The following is a 25,991-nucleotide window of genomic DNA, read 5'->3' as shown; positions in this document are numbered from 1 at the left end:
CCACCACTCCACAAATTTCTTGTTAACAAAATATAGTTTTGGCAAGTCGGTTAGGACATCTGCTTTGTGCATGACACAAGTAATTTTTTACAGACAGATTATTTCACTTATAATTCACTGTATCAAAATTCCAATTCAGAAGTTTACATACACTAAGTTGACTGTGCCTTTAAACAGCTTCGAAAATTCCAGAAAATGATCTCATGGCTTTAGAAGCTTCTGACAGGCTAATTGACATCATTTGAGTCAATTGGAGGTGTACCTGTGGATGTATTTCAATGCCTGCCTTCAAACTCAGTGCCTCTTTGCTTGACATCATGGGAAAATCAAAAGAAATCAGCCAAGACCTCAGAAAAACAATTGTAGACCTCCACAAGTCATCCTTGGGAGCAATTTCCAAATGCCTGAAGGTACCACGTTCATCTGTACAAACAATAGTACGCAAGTATAAAACACCATGGGACCACGCAGCTGTCATAACGCTCAGGAAGGAGACGCGTTCTGTCTCCTAGAGATGAAACTATGGTGCGAAGTGCAAATCAATCCCAGAACAACAGCAAAGGACATTGTGAAGATGCTGGAGGAAACCGGTACAAAAGTATCTGTATGCACAGTAAAACGATTCCTATATCGACATAACCTGAAAGGCCACTCAGCAAGGAAGAATCCACTGCTCCAAAACTGCCATAAAAAAAGCCAGACTACAGTTTGCAACTGCATATGGGGACAAAGATCATATTTTTTGGAGAAATGTCCTCTGGTCTGATGAAACAAAAATAGAACTGTAATGACCAACATAACGTTTGGAGGAAAAAGGGGGAGTCTTGCAAGCCGAAAAACATTATCCCAACCATAAAGCACAGGGGTGGCAGCATCATGTTGTGGGGGTGCTTTGCTGCAGGAGGGACTGGTGCACTTCACAAAATAGATGGTATCATGAGGAGGAAAATGATGTGAAAATATTGTAGCAGCATCTCAAGACATCAGTCAGGAAGTTAAAGCTTGGTCGCAAATGGGTTTTCCAAATGGACAATGACCCCAAGGATACTTCCAAAGTTGTGGCAAAATGGCTTAAGGACAACAAAGTCAAGGTATTGGAGTGGCCATCACAAAGCCCTGACCTCAATCCTATAGAAAATTTGGGGGCAGAACTGAAAAAGCGTGTGCGAGCAAGGAGGCGGCCCACAAACCAGACTCAGTTACATCAGCTCTGTCAGGAGGAAGGGCCCAAATTCACCCAACGTATTGTGGGAAGCTTATGGAAGGGTACCCGAAACGTTTGACCCAAGTTAAACAATTTAAAGGCAATGCTACCAAATACTAATTGAGTGTATGTAAACTTCTGACCCAATGGGGATGTGATGAAAGAAATAAAAGCTGAAAGAAATCATTGTCTCTACTATTAATCTGACATTTCACATTCTTAAAATAAAGTGGTGATCCTAACTGACTTAAGACAGGTGAAGTCTTTTTTTTGTGAAAAGCTGAGTTTAAATGTATTTGGCTAAGGTGTATGTAAACTTCCAACTTCAACTGTATATGGGGGAAGATATCATGTAAGCTGCAGCGGAGAGAGAAAATAGAGGTGAGGTGATGCTGGGAACCGCATCATTGGAGCTGAAGAGACATATAGCTCATAAAACATGAACAACTCCCAGACACACAGATCATAACCAACTTGAAAAATGAAGTTCGAAGTTGTACAGTCTATTACATATTTATAACTGTTCATATTTATTGCTAGACTGACTGAACCAACGTCAGCACTCTGTGCCTGACTAATGAAAAGCCCAAGGTATTCCCCTCTCACCTGTTGCCTTCCTCTTCCTCCTCTTCCTCAGTGAGTCTCTGTAGTGATGCAGTGATCCAGGCCAGGTGTTCTGGCCACGCCTCCTGGGCCATTTCTGGGGGCGGGGGAAGGAGATGAGAGGGATGCATAACTCAAACCATGCATTGGTGTCAATTGGTCGCACGCAAATACTCAATCACTCAGGCAGGCACGCACACACAGTGTGTAATGATTAACTTTGAGTGTTGGCTGGTAGCCAGCATGTTCCTAAACGGCAATGCTAGATGTCAATAAGCCATGCCTGCGGGGTACTTGGGTTTGGCAACACACTTTAACATACCTCAGAACAAAATGGATAGGTGCAGTGAAATGAGTTGTCCTGCGGTGAAATGAGTTGTTCTGCGGTGAAATGAGTTGTTTCAGAGGGTCAGCCATAGTAGGTCGGCGCCCCTGGAGCAAATGATGTTAAGTGCCTCGCTCTAGGGCAGATCGACAGATTTGTCACCGCGTTGGCTCGGGTATTCGAACCAGACCTCTCGGTTACTGGCCCTAACCGCTAAGCTACCTGCCATCCTAGAACATTCAACATACTCATACAGGTATACAGGTATAGCCTAGACTACTCTGGCAGATGTGGATAACTGTATCATTCTGTGATGAAACATTCCCCTACACAAATAGACCAATATCCAAGCGCAGTAGAGATTGATCTTGATCACTTTAAACATTACTGTGATGAAAGCAGATATATTGAGTAAAGGGTAACCAAGGATAACGCTCAGTTACTGATATGATCTTGTGAGTATTGATGATGGAGAGGAATAATGAAAATTAGTAACTACCTTTTTCAAAGTACCATGTAGCCTAGTGGTTAAGAGCGTTGGGCCAGTACCCGAAAGGTCACTGGTTTGAATCCCCAAGTGGACAAGGTGACAAATCTGCCAATGTGCCCTTGAGCAAGGCACTTAACCCAAATTGCTCCTGTAAGTCGCTATGGATAAGAGCGTCTGATAAATTACTCAAATGTAAAAATGTTAATCACTTACTGATTTTAATGTAGCTGTTACACAGATGTTATAAGTAACAGTTATTGATTGGTGAGACACAGAAAGCCATTCATTCACTCGGAGGGTAAAATGATTTACACATAAGAGATCCCACACGCATCCTACCTGAAGGATGGGTCAGCAGAGGGGCCAGTAAGCTCTGGGGTGTGTGTGGGAAGAAGGCCTTCAAGGACACACACTCCTGAAACAAGAGGCGCGCACACACAGGTAAGAGGCAACAGACAAAGTGAACCTATAATACAATGCAGAATATTGTCAGAGCCCTCCAGTCGAGTTAGCAAGACAACAATGCAATACATCTAAAAATCCCAACTGTACATCCCAACCTAAAGGCTGTCAAATGAACGTTTTAAAAAAACATCAAGGCTTTTCCACTGCTAGAACAGAAAGAGGACCAACAAGACTGTGTGTCCTAGAGAACTGACTACACTGTAGATCGTATGGATGGAGGTCCCCTATAGCTGGCCCTAAAGGTGTGGCTGGCTGTACAGTTCAAATAGGGGTGAGCTCTATCTCATGATTTGTAGAAGCTAAGGGATAAGGGTGAGTGTGTGTGTGTGTGTGTGTGTGTGTGTGTGTGTGTGTGTGTATGTGTGCTTGGTGGTGCAGTATGGGGTGGTATGTAGATTGATGTGTTATTGAGAGTTGAGATGGAGTTCATATACTCAGGTAACACACCCTATAGTCGTGGTTGTAGTCTAGGCAACCTATGACTGTTCTGCCTGCTTAGGAACACCGAAACAGAACCACTAGAATGGGTAGCCCAATTCAAGTCAATGATGCCATTAATGGATGGACTGGCGTTCATTTTGAGTGCACCCATGACTTTACCAGTCAAATTGCCTAGAGGTTCCAAGGCAATTCTATTAATTATATTTCTATGTTTAGGAGCCTCCATACCTGAGGCTGCAGGGCTGCCAGTTCCCCGAGGAAGCAGATGGTGAAGGTGTGGATAAGAGATAGCAGAGTCTGGTTTCCCTCCACCTGCACCAGCATGGACCTACACAGAGCAGAACAGGACAATTAGCCTTTACCAGGAAACTAGGCTTATGACGCACGTCACTACTTCACAGTAGAGGCATTTGAACATAAACATTTATTTTGATCAAAATGCATTTTCCGGCAGAAATGCCTTCTGGAACATGTGAACATGTGCCTTAATTTAATAACAAACATGTATTCCATCCGTAAATACAAATAAAATTGTTCAATTACGAGCCTAGTTGGTTTAGCCATGGAAGAAGTCAGGAACCTTCCCGCTAGCCATGATTGGCTGAGATAATGGATAGGCTGGACATGCCAGGAGATGAGTTTGTATTGGTCTGCCATGTAGCATGCTTCTATCTATAATGTGAGTTGCTCAGTATATGTTGATAGTCCTTTCTACCGCTCTGTTTCTGAAAGATATAATGTTAGCTATCGAGAACTACAAAAGTTTGACTACTTTAATCAACAACATTGATGCCTTGAATTTAGCAGTGTTTTCGACAGAAAAAAGTGACGGGCTACTTTCTGCACACGCCACGGTCAGTGTGAACCGGAGTGACTTGACACAACGCTGGCAGAACAAGATGTAGCTACAAACAAATGTTAAATGGTTCCAGTCTACCGTAAAGCGTTCATCCATGAGTCTAGCTACATTTTCAGATATTATAAGTTTCTAATTTAGTCAGAAAGTCATTTTCAATGCAAGTTAAAGTGTACTGCTAGCTAGCTAGCGAATGTTAGCTTGCTGGCTCGCTAGCTAACATTATGTGTATGATCTGTGTAGTAATATTATTTGAATCAGAAATCCATTTGCATTGATAGTTATAGACTAATATTAGATAGCTAAATTGAGCCTAGTTGGTTAGCTTTAGCTACCTGCAAATTCATACTACGGCTATGACAATGTTTGTATTGGTAGTAGTATGAGTTGGGATGATTCCAGTTCATTGTTTAGCTAGCTAGCTAGCTAGCTACATGTCTTAACAGAAGACTCCACTTCTCCAGATGATTACATGACCTATCAAATCCAGGTGTGTCTGGTGGTGACTACGGCCATCTATTGCATTTCATGAATATGCCTAGACAATAGTGACCCATCCACTTAGCTAGATGTGTCTGGGGGAAGTTTACAGCTCTTCAGTAGGTGTACAAAAACATTCAAGGGCCATTTTCTCAAAAGTGGGGTTACAAGTTGATCCAACTTTCAAAGCAAAATTACTTTCCCATTGTTTCTCAACTGCAGTGTATTATATACCATTTTGTAGCTCTGAGCCGCTACTTTTATTCAATGTAAAAATAAATCTAAAATCGGGGCGGTCGGTCACATATACACATCAGTGAGTAATCAAATTGTTTACAGTAGGAATATTGTATATCTACTTTATTCACTTGTGTGAATGAAGCGTCCCAATGGCTCACCTGAAGATGTCGTTCACTATTAAGAATATGGAGCCGTGCTGGGAGCAGGCTTTAGGCTGAAACACATACAAACACAAACATGGTTACATATCAGCAGTCGCCTGTATGGATCAATTCATCTCATACACCACTTGGTGTCACTGTTGCGCCGTCTACCCTCATCAAAATGACACTTCCCCATTTTCATACAATGTTCCTTACCATTAGTTTACCAATATTCTACTCTCTCTCTCTCTCTTTTCTCTCCATCTCCTAATGCAGCGCGCCATCATGTGTTTTAGATTCAACACGTTTTAAAAACGCCCCTGTGAAAACATTCAACAGCTGCACTGTGCATGCGTGCCTCGCTCTCTCCTCGCGTCCTCTCCATGCATCTTTTACCCCCAGAACAACCTTAATTATGCTCCCTCCAATCCCTCTCATGGGCTAGAAGGCAGTAAAAACATGCCACCTTCTGTTCCTCTCATAGCAATAACCCTTCATATAGGAAGACCACATGTCTCTCCTGGGCTTTGATCCTATATGAGAGAGGAAGGGAAGGAGGGAGAAAGTAAGAGAGCAAGATAATCTGTGGGAAAATGCTGATTGCATATTTCAAACTACCACCAGAACTTCGCCGACCCATCCCAACGCCAACCACCATCACTCCAACCTCCATCTCACCCCACCCCTGGGCTCTGGTCAAAAGCAGTGCACTACATAGGGAATAGGGTGCCATTTGGGACACAAAGGTTGGAAGGTAAAAGGTTGGCGAGAGACAGCCTAATTGATGCTCTGCTCCAACCCTGGAAGCAGAGAGGCAAGAGTAGTGACACTGCCCTAGCCACTGATCTACGGTCAGTTTTTTACCTCCCATTCCACCAATGGTTGAGGAAGATTTAGAGAGGATGAGCTGATCCTAGAACTGTGTCTAAACTTGTAGCAGACACTGAATGGGAGGTGGTCTTTGTAAAAGTAACTAGCCCCCTCTAGTGTTCATATTATATCATTGCACCATCCTACCCAAGACCTACTCCATACACTGGACATCCCATCCTCGGACTCCCATCATCAATCGTGATACATATTTCTCATGCAGTACGTAGCCTCTCCTCTGCTCAGTTTAACAAATGAAAGATCAAATATGACAATCCTGGAGCCATATAAAAGGTGTGTGTGCGTGCATGTGTGTGTGTGTGATTGAGGGATGATGGTTTCCTAGTGAAAACAGATGGGTTTTTAGCGTCCTCCTCCATACATTCCACTAACACTTTAAGGAGGGTCAATTACAGCACGCACCAAACATCCTGTTGTTGGCAGCCTAGCCGGGTCCAGGAAGGCCTTGTGTATTGTTATTGGGGGAGGAAGAGGGAGAAAGAACTCAAAACAAGAATGTGATACAAATTTTTATTTCCCATTTTTGATTGCAGTTTAAACAACTGAGGGAGAGAGGCGAGCCAGTCAGCTCCTAAGCCTTTCACACACTCACACGTACAAACAAACACGTGGGCGCACGGGCACACCCACACACGGAAACACACAACACACACACACACACACACACAGAAACACACACACACACACACTACATGTCTCCATGATCCAAACAAACAGAAAGGCTAGGTGAAACACAACCTAAGCCTCCCTCGCTGTTAACAAGTTACGACAGACGCAGCCAACCAGATGCACTCAAACAAACAAAGCCAAAGACGCGTGTGTGTGTGTAAAATGCCAACGTGATAACGACAGGCCAATCAGCAGACGGATGAGGTAGAGTAAATAAACAGATCGAGGCAGGATGGAGAGAGGGATGGAGTGAGGGATGGACGAAGGAGTAGTTTGTGTAAATAAACACATACATAGTACAGAGAGACAGAATTGTTTACAGAAGTCCCCTCTCTCCAACACACCCGATGAGCAGCTTAGATTTATCTCGATATGAGAAGGGGGAGATGGAGAAAGCTGCAGGATTAAAGTACACCTATACTGTAGATGCTGTGCTTTCCTGAGTGTACACTGTAGGGCCCCAATCACTCTCCATCTTGGTAGAGGTAGAAGTTGCCCCTGACCACAGATCACAGGAGGCTGCTGAGGGGAGAACGGCTCAGAATAATGGCCCGGAACCATGTGTTTGATATATTTGATACCATTCCGCTCCAGCCATTACCACAAGCCCGTTCTCCCAAATTAAGATTCCACCAACCTCCTGTGCCACAGATCTAGGATCATATTACTCTTCCCCTAATTCTCTACTTACCATTTGGGAGGGGGGACATATCTGACCCTGTATCATTGGTTAGAGGTAACTTCTGCCTACTCCAAAATACATACCAGTAGTGAGTGAGTGATGGTGCTCTCTAGGTTGTGCGGGTTGGAGGCTGGGTTGGAGAGCACAGAGTCCAGTAGAGACATCACTGCCCCCTCTAGGCTGGCCAGGTTATGGCACCACAGAGACACCACTGCCTGGGCCTCCAGAGACACACACTTTCTGCAACACGCACACACACACACATTCACAGTGAAGGTCAGTGAGATGTCAGTCAACAAGATGTACTGAATGAAGCAGTGTGGTTGGCCTGGTGGTGACACTCCTTCAAACCTCAGGGAGTGTGACATCACGGCATGATTAGTATCGGATATCCCAGACCTTGGAGCAACGTAAAGCTAGGCAACGGCACAAGGCCTGGGGAGAATGTCGGCTTCTCTCTGACATTTTAAAAGGGGAAAAACATTTGTTCCCAGGAGGTTGATTTTCAAACAGAACTCTCCCAACAAGTTTGGGTAGGCGGGGCATAAAACACGGGTGGGAATTGTGCTCATGGTTAGCTAGGCAAACAAGCGCATACGGCAGTGACCTTACCGGTGACGCGCTCCCCATTTCCGACTTGTCCTCTCTTGTCTCAACTAACGCCGGAACTTCTACAGCGGTGTAATCTGGAGCATTGGTACATTGCCGGAAGCAACCAGTCTGTCTAGAGAGACTACTGCATGATGGGTTTGTGTTCACTAGCATTCTTGTTTTCTACACTTCCAGCTCTCTGGTTCCTTCAGAGCTCCAAACACTAAGGGTTTAAGCCGCTGGAGAATGTTTTCACAGCCTCGGTCCTTACCTGGAGTAGGCGGAGCTTACAGCATCCAGGAAGTCCTGGCTGAGGGCTGCCTTATCGCAGGTCACCGGCCGCTGCAGCAACGCACCAATGAGAGGAGCAGTCTCAGGACATGTGACCAGGGGGACACATGCCACTGATGCAGCAAGAACGCTGTCACACGAACACCTGGGGGAAATGAGGTCACATCAGGGGAACGGAACAGAGCTAGAGTTGGGACAGTGCATGTGGTGGAGAGTAAGAGGAACAGACGCAGTACCTCTGGTTAGGGTCAGCCAAACTGCTGCAGCTCTCCCCAACCTCCTCCACTAGCAACCACACCATCTGACCAGCCAGAAGGACAAGTTACAGTACATACAGACACACACACACATGCATAGACACATATGCGGGCGCACTTACACAGTCATGTAAATAAATACTATGAAATATATGACCTTTTAAATAATATCCTTCATTAAATGTGAAAGAACATCAACAAGCATTCATACCTTTCTTAGAACCTTTACATTGTATTCTTTTGGTGACAGGCCCATATGTTTCACTAACATATGTGTTGCACTGTTCTCTTCTTCTGTAGCAAGCTGACATAACACATTCTGGGAGGAAAGAAAATGTTCAGTAGGCTCCCACATGAAAAAAATACTACAGTATACTATCGTATACATTCAAAAGTATTCACTGTGGGGTTTTAAAAAAAATCGACTTTACTGTAGTATTCACTGTAGTATACTGTAGTATTTAGTTAACTATAGTAGAAATACTGTAGTAAAATAAACACTATTATATACTATAGTTATTAATGCAGTGTTTTTGCGGATTGTAGTATACTGTGGTATTTACTGTGGTGTTTTTGCAGAAATTACTTTAGTATTTTACCTACTAAATGTTTAGGAAACCTACTAAATGTTCCATAATATAGGTAGGTAGAACAGGGGTCTGAATGCATAGTTCAGAGCTTCTGCTCTTTTCTATAACCTGTAGGGAAAACAATATGGTCTATACTTGGCATGTAGGTTTCTCACTTATGGCACAAATTGCAATATGGGGAGGGGATACATGCTAATTAAATACTGTAGTATTTACTAGAGTTAAAAAAGTGTAGTGTTTTTGCAGATAATACTTTAGTATTTTACAGTATACTACAACATTATTTAGTAAGTACTACATGTGATCGAGGGATACTACAGTGTGTAGTGTAGCATTCTACAGTATACTTCAGTTTACTATATAATTCTATAGTAAGTACTGTAGTATTCGATAATAAACTAGTATTTTTTTTCATGTGGGCTAATGACAGTATAAATGACTAACCTGATATAGTGTTTGAGTGTGTCTACAACTTCAAAGCTAATGAGTACATAGCATGATCATATGGTATCATATCATACCAACCACATGTGGACAAGAAAGGCATTCCAGTGGCTACATGAGAGCGCATGTATGGACAACATATGAGCCACTTCAGAAACTAACATTCTTCTACGGGGGCCCTGGTTTTAACAAGCATATTTCCGAGGGGGTCTCCGATACACCAATAAACCAAACATGTATAAATCAGAGTCACAGAGTGAAAAATAATCTCATAACTAACACTAGCCCTATCCTCCATTCTAGGTCCTACCTAGTCCTCACTGGACAACACAGGAAAACAACACCGGGGGCCCGTTTCAGTAGGCACCAAACAGGAGAAAATACATTGAAACAGAACAAGTAGCCTAAGATCGCAAATGTTCACTGTGTGTGTTGTGTGTATTGAGTTGTGTCTCAAACACACGTTGCCAGTTTGACTTAGCCATCATGCCACAGTCTCATAGACACACAGCAGAGACCCCCACAGCAGTCTTCCTGTAATGCTGGGGCAAAATAGGAGGATCAGTTTTGCCATTTAGATCACAATGAATAAGACAACATGGAGAGGGGGGCACCTGATCCTAGAGGCTTGATACATACGGCCCCTTGTCAACTGTACAGTGTAAGGCAGTCTGTGCTGATGCACTGATCTAATGCTAAGCCCTCTCAGATGTGGTAGTGCTGGAAGGGTAAGCCCTAAGTCCAGGCCTCGGTTAGGGTGCTGCTAAAGCTGCTGGTGGTGGTGTGGAGGTCACACTTTTCTCTTTCACCTTTTCACCTGACAACAATAACTGAGTGAACATTCTGCAGCTATTCACTTTGATCACAGCTACTATACGGTACATCCTCATGACTGGAGCCTTGAATCCATTCAAAAGTGCAAAAGAGCCAGATGAAACACTATGGATCGAGGACTACTGGTGAGTAGCAACTGTAGATTAGTAGAAACGTGTGTGTGTGTGTGTGTGTGTGTGTGCATGCGTGTGTGAGTAGAGAAGACTGGAGATCAGAGACAAGATGTGGGACAAGAGAGGAAACAGAAGATGTGAGATGAAGGAGAGAGAGAGGAAGGGAAGGAGACTGGGGAAGGACTAAGAGCCCTGAAGAGAAAGGCAGCCAGTCAGTCAGTGGGCTCTGTGGTTTCACACACATACAACCCAGGGATGGGCAGAGTGGGTTTAGTGGGGAGCGCAGAGGAATGGAATGGTGAAGGAGAGAAAGAGAGAGAGGGAAAAAGGGATCCAGTCAGACTCTCGGATGTGGGACGATGAGGGAGAAGGAACAAAAATGGATGGGTGGCAAATGTTTGAGTTGTTTTTCTCTTGAAGTCTGTAGTTAAGCTGGTCTTGGGGGCACGGACGTACAGTTGGTGAACAGAAATCACTCCATAAGTCTAAAATTAAGAAAGAAAAAAACAGTGCAAGGACTTGGGCTGGTTTTGATGGGCGATTCTTTGACTGCTGTTAACAATTACACAGTCATGATCGAGTTCTCCAAAACCCCTAAGAGACTGAAGTACTGCCTACGGTGAAATTGGTAGAGGACGAGCAGAAAGGGAGAGAAGGAGAGGAGAGAAGAGAGAAATCAGATAGTGACAGTGATGTAGTGGTGTCTGGAGAAGTGAGAATACTCTAATTTTGCCCAACATTTTCCAAACAGCCAGCCCGGGGAAAGAAAAGTGCCCTGTGTGAGAAATTCTATTAGAAACAGTGACATACACTCTAAAATGATAAATCCCACATTGGTCTTTCACAATCAGGCCAATCCAAGCGGTACTGTGCAAGTAGGCTAATAGTAGGCCAACTATTGAAATAGATAAATGAGGCTGTCAACTGAGTCAGAAATTCACCAGTTTCAGATTTTTCTACATTTTTTCAGGTTTTCGCTCTCAAAGTCACACTTTGTTTTTACAGTAAAACAAACAAAAAAAGTATGTTCCAAGTCCACAACAATGCTTAAACCACATCAGGAGACCACTTTTTAGGTCTGGGAAAAAAATCTAAGAATGTTTTTTTTTTTACCCTTTAATTCAAGTGTGCAGGCACCTAGAACTGTTGGTTGGTTTGCACTGTTTCTGTAGCACATGAGATGGAGACTGCAAAATAAATGGCCACTTGATTGATGCAAATAATCATGATATCATTCTGACAGGTAGGCAGTTTAATAGAGAAGGGTTTTGGGAAAGCCTTTCCATCTACCAGAAGACGAGCAGGCCTATCATTAGCATCGCTATATTCTGTTTGAAACCTGGACGTTTTACTTCATATTTTGAGGCATGTCTTACCTTGCTTCAAAGTAGTCTATAGCCTAGGAAGGGATTTTGGAGGCAATTATTTTGATAGACTTCCTCATATGAGTTCTCCTGCTCTAGGCTATTGGTTTTCATGAACCTTTCTTTCATTGCCTAGCAGCCAAAATACATTATCCTAATCATATTAGTAACCCATGATAGTGGTTGCATCTTTAAATCCCCCCCTCTTTCTAATGGATATTTCCATCTCTGTCCATAAAACCACCCCCATTTTAGAATATTATTTTCCCGCAAATTGCATTGAGGATCATTCACGCGTAGGCCTACCACCGTGCGTACATTGCTGTGCCTAAAATGTGCAGAAATAATAGTTTATCGACATTTGAAGCTAAACATTCCGATCTGTTCCATCAGCCCTATTCAGTGATACGCTGTATACCTCCACTATCACTACTTTGATAGGTATCAGTGGGGATTAAGAAGTGAGTATACTCAATTCCCACTGAAAAATACATGGGTATATGGCGTATACCCTCCCACTACACTAATGGATAGTGATGAAGAGAGAATGAGATTAGCTGGACGGCAGGATATAGAGAGTAAGCGGAAGAAAGGATAAGGAGGTGGTGGTGAAATAGATATGGAATAGTACTTTGTTGTCCAAATAGTTACTTTGTCCCTCTCATACTATATGTGACTCGATTCAGGAAACTAGGCGTATGTTGCACGTCACTACTTCACAGGAGAGACAACTGAACGTAAACTTTTTTTTAAACATTTTATAAAAACGTGTTTTTGGGCAGAAATGCCTTCTGGAACATGTGAACTTTCATGTGCTTAATAACAAAATTGTATGCCATCTGTAAATACGAATACAATTGTTAAATTACGAGCCTAGTTGATTTAGCCACAGAAAAAGACAACAACCTTCCCGCTAGCCATGATTGGCTGATATAATGTGTTTGGCTGGCTCCATCAAAAAAAGTAAATGCAGCCTTTAGCTATGTAGCCACCAGCACCCATCAAACACTATACCCAGTCTGATGTGGAGGAGACAGGGATGGCCGGCTTGGTGCAGAAGGAAGGCAGAGAAGAAAGGATGAGATGGAGAGAAGGAGAGGGGGTCCCATAATGAGAGAGTTGTGATACACTGGGGCTCCAGAGCACTGCCACTCCTCCCTTTCCCTTCACCACTTCACACAGCACCAAATGCTGGGCTCACACACACACAGAGACGACCCAAAGTTTCTGATTTAATAACATGCTGATAATAATAACTTTATTTGTAAAAACCAAAGAGATTTTCATACATTAGGCTCAAAGTGCTAATTTAGACGATGCCTTTGAGCCATACGAGCAGCTGATCAGTGTTAGCTAGGGCCTTTACAGACACAGAGACTGGGTGGCTAGAGCCTTTACAGACACAGAGACTGGGTGCCTAGAGCCTTTACAGACACAGAGACTGGGTGGCTAGAGCCTATACAGACACAGAGACTGGGTGGCTAGAGCCTTTACAGACACAGAGACTGGGTGGCTAGAGCCTTTACAGACACAGAGACTGGGTGGCTAGAGCCTTTACAGACACAGAGACTGGGTGGCTAGAGCCTTTACAGACACAGAGACTGGGTGGCTAGAGCCTTTACAGACACAGAGACTGGGTGGCTAGAGCCTTTACAGACACAGAGACTGGGTGGCTAGAGCCTATACAGACACAGAGACTGGGTGGCTAGAGCCTATACAGACACAGAGACTGGGTGGCTAGGGCCTTTACAGACACAGAGACTGGGTGGCTAGAGCCTTTACAGACACAGAGACTGGATGGCTAGAGCCTTTACAGACACAGAGACTGGGTGGCTAGGGCCTTTACAGACACAGAGACTGGGTGGCTAGAGCCTTTACAGACACAGAGACTGGGTGGCTAGGGCCTTTACAGACACAGAGACTGGGTGGCTAGAGCCTTTACAGACACAGAGACTGGATGGCTAGAGCCTTTACAGACACAGAGACTGGGTGGCTAGGGCCTTTACAGACACAGAGACTGGGTGGCTAGAGCCTTTACAGACACAGAGACTGGGTGGCTAGGGCCTTTACAGACACAGAGACTGGGTGCCTAGAGCCTTTACAGACACAGAGACTGGGTGGCTAGAGCCTATACAGACACAGAGACTGGGTGGCTAGAGCCTATACAGACACAGAGACTGGGTGGCTAGAGCCTTTACAGACACAGAGACTGGGTGGCTAGAGCCTATACAGACACAGAGACTGGGTGGCTAGAGCCTATACAGACACAGAGACAACAACAACGACGCCAGAGACATGGAGAGAGAGAAAGAAAGAGAGGGAAAGAGCGAGAAGAGAGCTAACAGAAAGCAGGCCTGCATTCCAGGCCAGACGGCATAAGACATAGCATCACAAGGATGAATGGTTCTAGTTCTGGTTCCAGTCAGACTCTACTGGATGATTCTAGTTCTGGTTCCAGTCAGACTCTATTGAATGATTCTAGATCTGGTTCCAGACAGACTCTACTGAATGGTTCTGGTTCCAGACAGACTCTACTGAATGGTTCTGGTTCCAGACAGACTCTACTGAATGGTTCTGGTTCCAGTCAGACTCTACTGAATGGTTCTGGTTCCAGTCAGACTCTACTGGATGGTTCTGGTTCTGGTTCCAGTCAGACTCTACTGGATGTTACTGGTTCTGGTTCCAGTCAGACTCTACTGGAGGTTCTAGTTCTAGTCAGCTGTGTGACTGTCACTCTCCATCTAACACAACCACTTTTCTGTCTCTAACGATTACAAAACTATTGAAGACATACAAGGGCTTTCCCTCACTCTCTTTCTCACATTATAAGTCATGAGTGGCTGAAGAAAAAGGCTGTGCGCTATGTGAGAAAGTACTGTAAGGCAACAAATCATGCCTTCACCACACACACACACACACGCCTCTCACCCCACTTCCCCTCTTATAGGTCAAAAAACATCTGGCAAATTAAAAGTTTACTTTAAAAGCACTGTTTTAATTAGCGAGACATTTTATTAGATGAAAAATTAATCAAAAGAATACACACACACATTTAATCTGGAAAATGTGAAGGTTCAGTATTGTTTATGGTAAGCCATCTGTGTGAACTCTGTGAAAGTTGAAAACCCTCGAATCCTTTCTTCTTCCTTCTCTCGCTCTTTCTCTGTCTCTAAAAACACACTGTACATTCAGGTTAAAAGAAGGAGTAACTAGAGCTGATATAAGTTCTGCCTTTCATCTATTCTAAGGGTGAAAATTCATGCTGAAGCCATTTTATTTGCTTTTCATAACACGTTTTAGGGTTTGGGGAACAAAGGCTTGCACTAACCCAGAGACTCAATCAAACACATTAATAAGCCATTTCTTATTTGGGAAGAAATGGACTACAGGCAAGAGAAGTCCTGTTGAAAATACATTTTACCAAAAATCACTTCAATAGGCTTAGAGAAGAGTCAAAGTTATGGAGCGATTTAAGTGCCAAAAGAAACTATATTTGAATTCAGTATTTTTTAAATTTGTATTTAGATATTGAATTTGAATTCATAGATGAACTTATATTTCATGATTTGAAACTGAATTGAATCAATTGAATTCCATTTCAATTTAATAGAAAAATCCAATTCTATATTTCAAATACAGTACCAGTCAAAAGTCTGGACACACAAACTCATTCCAGAGTTGTTTTTAATTTTTTACTATGTTCTACATTGTAGAAAAATAGTGAAGACATCAAAACTATGAAATAACACATATGGAATCATGTAGTAACCAAAAAAAAGTGTTACAAAATTAAAATATGTTTTATATTTGAGATTCTTCAAAGTAACCACCCTTTGCCTCGATGACAGCTTTGAGCACTCTTGGCGTTCTCTCAACCAGCTTCATGACGTAGTCGCCTGAAATGCTTTTCTAACAGTCTTGAAGGAGATCCCAGATATGCTGAGGACTTGTTGGCTGCTTCTCTGAAACTCTTCCAATCCAAATCATCCCAAACCATCTCAATTGGGTTGAGGTCGGTCGGGTGATTGTGGAGGCCGGGTCATCTGATGCAGCACTCCATCACTCTCCTTCTTGGTCAAATAGCCTTTACACAGCCTGGAGGTGTGTTTTGGTTCATTGTCCTGTTGAAAACCCAATGATAGTGGGACTAAGAGCAAACCAGATGGGATGGCGTATCGCTGCAGAATGCTGTGGTAGCCATGCTGGTTAAGTGTGCCTTGAATTCCAAATAAATCATTGACAGTGTCACCAGTAAAGCATCCTTCATGCTTCACAGTGGGAACCATACATGCGGAGATCATCCATTCACCTACTCTGTATCTCACAAAGTCACGAAGGTTGGAACCAAAAATCTCACATTTGGACTCGTCAGACCAAAGGACAGATTTCCACTGGTCTAATGTCCATTGCTCGTGTTTCTTGGCCCAAGCAAGTCTCATCTTCTTATTGGTGTCCTTCAGTAGTGGTTTCTTTGCAGCAATTCAAACATGAAGGCCTGATTAATGCAGTCTCCTCTGAACAGTTGATGTTGAGATGTGTCTGTGACGCATTTATTTGGGCTGCAATCTGAGGTGCAGTTCACACTAATGAACTTATCCTCTGCAGCAGAGGTAACTCTGGGTCTTCCTTTCCTGTGGTGGTCTTCATGAAAGCCATTTTCATCATAGTGGTTGATGGTTTACGACTGCATTTGAGGAAACTTTCCAGATTGACTGACCTTCATTTCTTAAATTAATGATGGACTGTCGTTTCTCTTTGCTTATTTGAGCTGTTCTTGCCATTATATGGACTTGGTATTTTACCAAATCTTCTGTATACCACCCCTACCTTGTCACAACACAACTGATTGGCTCAAATGCATTAAGAAGGAAAGAAATTCCACAAATTCAGTTTTAACAAGGCACACCTGTTAATTGAAATGCATTCCAGGTGACTACCTCATGAAGCTGTTTGAGAGAATGCCAAGAGCATGCAAAGCTGTCATCAAGGCAAAGGGTGGCTACTTTGAAGAATATCTTATATAATTTGATTTGTTTAACACTTTTTTGATTACTACATGATTCCATGTGTTATTTCATAGTTTTGATGTCTTCACCATTATTCTACAATGTAGAAAACAGTCAAAATAAAGAAAAACCCTGGAATGAGTAGGTGTGTCCAAACTTTTGACTGGTACTGTATACACAGTTTCAATATGGTAAATATTGCATTCATTGTCTGTGTATCAAGTTTACAAACTATCATTTGAAGTTTACCAAAGTTACATATATTATATGACCGACCGGCTCAATTCGATCTTATCCAGCAAAATTTGCAATTGTATTTTTTACATTGGATAAAAGTAGAGAAAATGGTGTATCATACACTACAGTTGAGAAACAATGGGAAAGTAATTCTGCTTTGAAAGTTGATAAACTTGTAACCTCACTTTTAAACTTCTCAGATGCATTCAGATGAAGTTTTGAAATTCAGTTCTCTAAATTCAGATTCAAAAACATCCTGGTACTTTGCCAGCGAGGAATGCTAGAAGAGAACAGAAAGAATCAAACACTCGCTGTGTTAAACAGGCTTCTGGCGGTTTCTGAAGCCAATGTTGAATTAATTTTTCTTCCTGAATTTTGTTCTAGTATTTGAACCGTTTGGGCTAGAAGTTATTATGACACCATTCCTGAAAGCTAAGAATCTCTGAAACATGATCGTGCCTTGTTCCCCTCTATGATGTTCACAGGACGTGCAGAAGGTAGTGTGAAAAACCCAGCAATTTTCCCCACATATCAAAATATACTGGGCTTTATTACAGACAGAAATACTCCTTAGTTTCATCAGCTGTCTGGGTGGCTGGTTTCAGATGACCCTGCAGAAGCCGGATGTGAAGGTCCTGGGCTGGCGTGGTTACACATGGTTGTACGTACTGTGAGGCCGGTTGGACGAAGTGCCAAATTCTCTAAAACGATGTTGGAGGCGGCTTATGGTAAAGATATTAATATTCAATTCTCTGGCAACAGCCCTGGTGGACATTCCTGCAGTCAGCATGCCAATTGCATGCTCCCTGAAAACTTGAGACATCTGTGGCATTGTGTTGTGTGACAAAACTGCACATTTTAAAGTGGCCTTTTATTGTCCCCAGCACAAGGTGTACCTGTGTAATGATCATGTAGTGATATACCACCTGTGAAGTGGATGGATTATCTTGTCAAAGGAGAAATACTCACTAACAGGGATATAAACAAATGTGTGCACAAAATAGAGAAATAAGCTTCTTGCGCATATGGAATATTTTATTTCAGCTCATGAAACATGGGACCGACGTTACATGTTGCATTTATATTGTTGTTCAGCATAGTTTAATAGCCCTGTCATAGCCCTTCTATGGATAGCATTACCCCTCCCTATTTAATTTTGCTGGGTTCAAACCAGGTCTCTTTAATGTCACAAGACTGTTAGCCCACTTACCTAAAGTTCCAGGGGTTGCATTAACCCAGAATGCATAATTCTTCAAAATGTTTTGGGTGTTGCATTCTGAAAATGCAGGTGTATTGACAATTACATTTTAAGTTCAATTTTTTATATATATAGATATATACAGTGCCTTGCGAAAGTATTCGGCCCCCTTGAACTTTGCGACCTTTTGCCACATTTCAGGCTTCAAACATAAAGATATAAAACTGTATTTTTTTGTGAAGAATCAACAACAAGTGGGACACAATCATGAAGTGGAACGACATTTATTGGATATTTCAAACTTTTTTAACAAATCAAAAACTGAAAAATTGGGCGTGCAAAATTATTCAGCCCCTTTACTTTCAGTGCAGCAAACTCTCTCCAGAAGTTCAGTGGGGATCTCTGAATGATCCAATGTTGACCTAAATGACTAATGATGATAAATACAATCCACCTGTGTGTAATCAAGTCTCCGTATAAATGCACCTGCACTGTGATAGTCTCAGAGGTCCGTTAAAAGCGCAGAGAGCATCATGAAGAACAAGGAACACACCAGGCAGGTCCGAGATACTGTTGTGAAGAAGTTTAAAGCCGGATTTGGATACAAAAATATTTCCCAAGCTTTAAACATCCCAAGGAGCACTGTGCAAGCGATAATATTGAAATGGAGGGAGTATCAGACCACTGCAAATCTACCAAGACCTGGCCGTCCCTCTAAACTTTCAGCTCATACAAGGAGAAGACTGATCAGAGATGCAGCCAAGAGGCCCATGATCACTCTGGATGAACTGCAGAGATCTACAGCTGAGGTGGGAGACTCTGTCCATAGGACAACAATCAGTCGTATATTGCACAAATCTGGCCTTTATGGAAGAGTGGCAAGAAGAAAGCCATTTCTTAAAGATATCCATAAAAAGTGTCGTTTAAAGTTTGCTACAAGCCACCTGGGAGACACACCAAACATGTGGAAGAAGGTGCTCTGGTCAGATGAAACCAAAATTGAACTTTTTGGCAACGATGCAAAACGTTATGTTTGGCGTAAAAGCAACACAGCTCATCACCCTGAACACACCATCCCCACTGTCAAACATGGTGTTGGCAGCATCATGGTTTGGGCCTGCTTTTCTTCAGCAGGGACAGGGAAGATGGTTAAAATTGATGGGAAGATGGATGGAGCCAAATACAGGACCATTCTGGAAGAAAACCTGATGGAGTCTGCAAAAGACCTGAGACTGGGACGGAGATTTGTCTTCCAACAAGACAATGATCCAAAACATTAAGCAAAATCTACAATGGAATGGTTCAAAAATAAACATATCCAGGTGTTAGAATGGCCAAGTCAAAGTCCAGACCTGAATCCAATCGAGAATCTGTGGAAAGAACTGAAAACTGCTGTTCACAAATGCTCTCCATCCAACCTCACTGAGCTCGAGCTGTTTTGCAAGGAGGAATGGGAAAAAAATTCAGTCTCTCGATGTGCAAAACTGATAGAGACATACCCCAAGCGACTTACAGCTGTAATCGCAGCAAAAGGTGGGGCTACAAAGTATTAACTTAAGGGGGCTGAATAATTTTGCACGCCCAATTTTTCAGTTTTTGATTTGTTAAAAAAGTTTGAAATATCCAATAAATGTTGTTCCACTTCATGATTGTGTCCCACTTGTTGTTGATTCTTCACAAAAAAATACAGTTTTATATCTTAATGTTTGAAGCCTGAAATGTGGCAAAAGGTCGCAAAGTTCAAGGGGGCTGAATATTTTCGCAAGGCACTGTATATATATTTTTTAAAGACTTGATTATCCAAAACATCTCCTCAATCCTCCAAACCACTTGCTCTCTCTCTCGGACTGTCTACAGGGAGGATGTAGGCTATGTGACGGGAGTCTCTGTCAGTGGAATTTGTGACGTTACAATGTGGTTACAATGAAGAACGTGTGTTGCGAGCTTGTAATTTTTCCATCCCACCTATAGCGTTTGTATTTCATCAACACTGTCGAGGAGGCTACAAGCATATTACGGCCATTATATCATTCAGATTAATGATTATTACGTGTGATTATAATGACATGGGGTAAAGAAAACTACGTTTTCACATTGCACCGATCTTGAACTGACCAGTAGGAGATCAGGAAGTTAATGTAAAGGAGGACACACTGCTTGGTTCAGGGTTCATACACATTTTGACAGATGGAATTTAATGACTTTTCACCAAATTTCCATGACCAACAATTGGTGGTGTCTCAACACTGGAAGACTGCTCTCAGATGCCATGTTCCATCCCCTGTCATTGAGCAAGACGCTTAACCCCCCAAAGTAGAATACCTGTTAGGCAACTGTCTAAAACACGTGGTCAACCCTCAGTCTGGAGAGATACTGGGAATGCAGGCTTCTAATCAAGCCCTGCTCAAACACATTAGTCAGTTTATCAAGGTTCGATTGAGCAGCTCATTTCTAAATTGTGGTTTGTTAGAGGGGATAGGAATAAAAGCCTGCACACCCAGTAGCTCTCCTGGAGGATGGACCACCCTTGATGTGAAACATTAAAACCAAAGTTTTATGCCTTTTTGAAATAATTCACTCATTCAATATATTAAAGATAAATGACTATGGTAGGCTACACATTTTTTTATTGAGCTGAGGCAAGCCCACAAATTGTCTTCAATATTTATCACAGTTAGAACAATGAGACAAATATTTCACCAGATGTATAAATGTGAAGCATCCATTTGGCGTTTCCACTTATTTACATTACATTTTAGTTGCTCTTATCCAGAGCGACTTACAGTAGGATACGTTTTCATACAATTTTTTTATCGTACTTGTCCCCCGTGGGAATCGAACTCCCAACCCTGGCATTGCAAGCACCATGCTCTACCAACTGAGCCACACGGGACATAATATGGCATTGATATGGTAGTTAGAGGAAGTCCAGTGGTCGGCAGTTGTTGAAGATGGATGTTGGCAGACATTCTGCAAATTCTCTCATCGATGAAAACATTTGATCGCAATACAGTTCTCTGTTACCAAAACTAGAATTGGTTAAGAACAGAGTTGACTAAGTTTTGTAGACGTTTCCAAAATCGGTGTTGTTTAGGAGTGCAAAGGCTAATTGAGTTATTGCACACGTGCACTTCACAGAGTAGGTGTTCCCTAATGGAAATATGCTAATTAATGCTAGAACATGTCAATAGCATCTCGCTAGCTCGTGCTTGGCTTGGCCCACCCCATTATTGCTTGTTCTGCCCACTATGACTCATTTGTTCCCATTGGAAAGGACAGGCTGTCGTCTATCTTCGGTTAGTTATACACATTTTTTGTATTTATATTAGAAGTGTTTAGTTTGCAGGCTGACTAGCATTGAGTTACAGTGCCTTCAGAAAATATTCATACCCCTTGACTTATTACAGATGTTGTGTTACAGCCTGAATTCAAAATGGATTAAATTTATATTTTCTCTGACCCATCTAGACACAATACCCCAGAATGACAAAGTGTAAACATGTTTTTAGACATTTTTGCAAATTTATCGAAAATGAAATACAGAAATATCTAATTTACATATGTATTCACTCCCCTGAGTCAATAGTTTGTAGAAGCAACTTTGGCAGTGATTACAGCTGTAAGTCTTTCTGGGTAAGTCCCTAAGAACTTTCTACACCTGGATTGTGCAATATTTGCCCATTGATCTTTTTTTTTTAATTCTTCAAGATCTGTCAACCATTTTCAGGTCTTACCATAGATTTTCAGGATAGATTTGTCAGATTTATGTCAAAACTGTTACTCTGCCACTCAGGAAGATTCACTGTCTTCTTAGTAAGCAACTCCAGTGTATATTTCGCCTTGTGTTTTAGGTTATTGTCCTGCTGAAAGGTGAATTTATCTCCCAGACTGAACCAGGTTTTCCTCTAGGATTTTGCCTGTCCTTAGCTCCATTACGTTTCTTTTGTATCCTGAAAAACTCCCCAGTCCTTACCGATTACAAGCATACCCATAACATGATTCAGCCACAACTATGTTTGAAAGATGGAGAGTGGTACTCAGGAGCGTGTTGTATTGGATTTGCCCTGAACATAACACGATGTATTCAGGACAAAAAGTGAATTGCTTTGCCACATTTTTTGCAGTATTACTTTAGTGTCTTTACATTTTTATTCTGTACAGGCTCCCATCTTTTCACTCTATCAATTAGGTTAGTAATGTGGAGTAATTACAATGTTATTGATCCATCCTCAGTTCTCCTATCACATACATTAAACTCTGTATTGCGAGGCATTGGAAAACCTCCCTGTCCTTCATGGTTCAATCAGTGTTTGAAATTCACTGCTCGACTGAGAAACCTTACAGATAATTGTATGTGTGGGGTAGAGATGAGGTAGTCATTCAAAAATCATGTTAAACACTATTATTGCACACGGAGTGAACCCATGCAACTTATTATGGTGACGTAAGACATTTTTAATCCTGAACTTATTTAGGCTTGCCATAACAAAGGGTTTGAACCCCTCCTGCGTTGTCTTGGCCGTGTGCTTAGGGTCGTTGTCCTGTTGGAAGGTGAACCTTCATCCCAGTCTTGAGGTCCTGAGCGCTCTGGAGCAGGTTTTCATCAAGGATCGCTCTGTTCTTGACTCCGTTCATCTTTCCCTCAACCCTGACTAGTCTCCCAGTCCCTGCCGCTGAAACACATCCCCACAGTATGATGCTGCCACCACCATGCTTCGCCGTAGGGATGGTGACAGGTTTCCTCCAGACGCGACGCGTCAATCAATCTTGGTTTCATCAGACCAGAGAATCTTGTTTCTTATCGTCTGAGAGAGTCCTTTAGGTGCCTTTTGGCAAACTCCCAAGCAGGCTGGAGTGGCTTCCTTCTGGCCATTCTACCATAAAGGCCAGATTGGTGGAGTGCTACAGAGATGGTTGTCCTTCTGGAAGGTTCTCCCATCTCCACAGTGGAACTCTGGAGCTCTGTCAGAGTGACCATCGAGTTCTTGGTCACCTCTCCGACCAAGGATTTTCTCCCCCGATTGCTCAGTTTGGTCGGGCAGCCAGCTCTAGGAAGAGTCTTGGAGGTTCCAAACTTCTTCCATTTAAGAATGGAGGCCACCGTGTTCATTGGGACCTTCAATGCTGCAGAAATTGTTTGGTACCCTCACCAGATCTGTGCCTCAACACAATCTACGGAGCTCTACGGACAATTCATTTGACATCAAGGCTTGTTTTTTTCCCTCTGAAATGCACTGTCAACTGTGGGACCTTATATAGTCAGGTGTGCCCCCTTCCAAATCATGTCCAATCAATTGAATTTACCACAGGTGGACTCCAATCATGTTGTAGAAACATCAAGGATGATCAATGGAAACAGGATGCACCTGAGCTCAATTTCGAGTCTCATAGGAAAGGGTCTGTATACTTATGTAAGTAAAGAAGGTACTTTGTTTTTCAGTAAAAAAAAAAAACATTCAAACATTTCTGAAAATGTGTTTTTGCTTTGTCATTATGGGGTATTGTGCGTAGGTTGAGGGGATTTTTTTTTTAAATCAATTTTAGAATAAGGCTGTTGCGTAACAAAATGTGGAAAAAGTGAAGGGGGCTGAATACTTTCCGAATGCACTGTAACATTTCACATTTCCCCTAATGTTATTAGACTACCTCTTTTTTTCTTTCTCGATTGTTACTTAATTTCTTCCTTGCTTTCAACAGTTAAATTAAATAATTTCAGTTGTCCTTATCGTCATCATTCTAATGACATCGTTGAATAATAAAGGACTAGAATTAGATGCAGAGGCTTTCTTCTCTTCACAAAGGTTGAAAGGTTATGGGTGCGAATGAATAACTGCTATAGCCTACCGCCATCGCGCATTCGCTCTTCTTTCAAACTACCCGTGAGTTCTATTGGCTGCTGTATTTAACATTCAGCAAACAAGAGCTTGCGTCCCTCTTCAAATAATATATTGGTATAAGAAATGCACAACAAAAAATATCCAGCAAGCTATTCTAGTCTTGCTTTTCCAGCATGGGACTCCCAAGAGCTCAGGAAAGCTTTTTAAGGAGAGGCCAGCAGAGCACAGGTGCGTGCATATTGCGCAAGAGACAAAGGCTATAAATTAGAAGCTTATTATACATAACCCATTATTAATTAGCTAAATATAAGGCTAATACTGCATTGACTATTACCTGAAAGAGGTAGGCTAGGACATCTATCAGGCTAAATAAAGTATCAATCTAGAACAGGATGATGTATTTTGGATGCAATTTGAATTGGTGGAGAGAGAGAAAGACTGCGAGAGTGCGCTCATGCATGCACCAACAATATTTGAGTGATAAGCTGTTTTAAAACTCTGCAGCTGCAATAAAACATTTTTAAAAATCTTTAAAATTACAAAATAAGGTGACCCCCGAAAGCCAGACGGAGATGGGTAAATTAAGACACACATTCGGCCTTTATATTACTGTAGTACAGCCTATGCTAAGAAAATACATGCATTGTGAACTGTGCTCCATACTGAGATGGACTGTCTGTCCCCACCCTGAGCGTTGATGTCTCATCATGCAGAGGCTGTAGAGAAGCCAGATTTAGACATCTCATATCATTTAACAGTTCCATTTCACACCATGCTCTTCAATTCATTATAATTTACCGGTTTCTCGCAGTTACTTATCCTGGGAAAAGGTTGTGGTTTTGGGTGGTAAATCTCGGTAACCGGGTTCCTGCCATTCAACCCTAGCTCAGACACCCATACATACCCCACAAGACATGCCACCAGAGCAGACTCTTGGAAACACACAGTATTACATTGAGCCATGACTACATGGAACTCACTTCCACATCAAGTAACTCAAGCCAGCAGTGAAATCAGACATAAAAAAAACACCTCACTGTGTTGAAACACACACACACTCTACACACAAACATTACAATATTGTAGTGTAAATAAATGTAAGTATTAAAAAAAATGGTATATTGTAAATGTGTAATAATAGAGTAAATATGTAATATCTTGTACGATATATTGTTGTGTTTTTGACAAAGGCTGTTGTTTTGTTGTGATGTAATTGTTTTAATCCTGTTTGGACCCCAGGGAGAGTAGCTGCTGCTGCCTTGGCTATTGAGGATCCTAATAAATACTAAATACTGCTTCCCCCTATTTCAGCTCATATGGAGACTTGAACTCAGGACCTCTGCCCCGAAAACACTGTCGGAGCTAGGAACAATATGGATTTCGCTACACCCTCAATAACATCTGCAAAATATGTGTACACAACCAATTACATTTGATTTTAAAATTGAATGCAATATCCATTCAATTTAGTTTCAAATCATGAAATACAAGTTACATTTATGAATTCAATTAATCAATTTGTGCATAAAAATTCAAAGATATTGATTACAAATACAGTTTCTGTTGGCACTCAAATCACTCCATACAAAATACTCTTTGCTTTAAGAGAATTTACTATGGCTGTTAAAGTATACACTACCAGTCAAAGGTTTAGACACACCTACTCATTCAAGGGTATTTCTTTGTGTACTATTTTCTACATTGTAGAATAATAGTGAATACATCAAAACTATGAAATAA

The 25,991-nt window shown here is 42.0% G+C and overlaps 1 protein-coding gene across 6 annotated transcripts in view; it reads right to left on the bottom strand.

The window, feature by feature from the left end:
• Window positions 1-25,991, bottom strand: part of fancc (FA complementation group C) — a 40,460-nt gene that overhangs the window by 4,452 nt on the left and 10,017 nt on the right. For all 6 annotated transcript variants that reach the window (XM_029638296.2, XM_065011693.1, XM_029638291.2 and 3 more), the window contains 8 exons: window positions 8,840-8,947; window positions 8,608-8,672; window positions 8,352-8,516; window positions 7,573-7,729; window positions 5,263-5,318; window positions 3,757-3,856; window positions 2,962-3,037; window positions 1,811-1,904 (listed from right to left, as the gene is read on the bottom strand). In XM_029638296.2, coding sequence (XP_029494156.1) covers window positions 1,811-1,904; window positions 2,962-3,037; window positions 3,757-3,856; window positions 5,263-5,318; window positions 7,573-7,729; window positions 8,352-8,516; window positions 8,608-8,672; window positions 8,840-8,947 — 821 coding nt within the window. The remainder of the gene's footprint in view (window positions 1-1,810; window positions 1,905-2,961; window positions 3,038-3,756; window positions 3,857-5,262; window positions 5,319-7,572; window positions 7,730-8,351; window positions 8,517-8,607; window positions 8,673-8,839; window positions 8,948-25,991) is intronic.

The sequence above is a fragment of the Oncorhynchus nerka genome, linkage group LG27 (assembly GCF_034236695.1).
Source record: "Oncorhynchus nerka isolate Pitt River linkage group LG27, Oner_Uvic_2.0, whole genome shotgun sequence".
NCBI lineage: Eukaryota > Metazoa > Chordata > Actinopteri > Salmoniformes > Salmonidae > Oncorhynchus > Oncorhynchus nerka.
The sequence above is the reverse complement of the archived record's forward strand: the minus strand, read 5'-3'. Positions and strand labels throughout refer to the sequence as shown.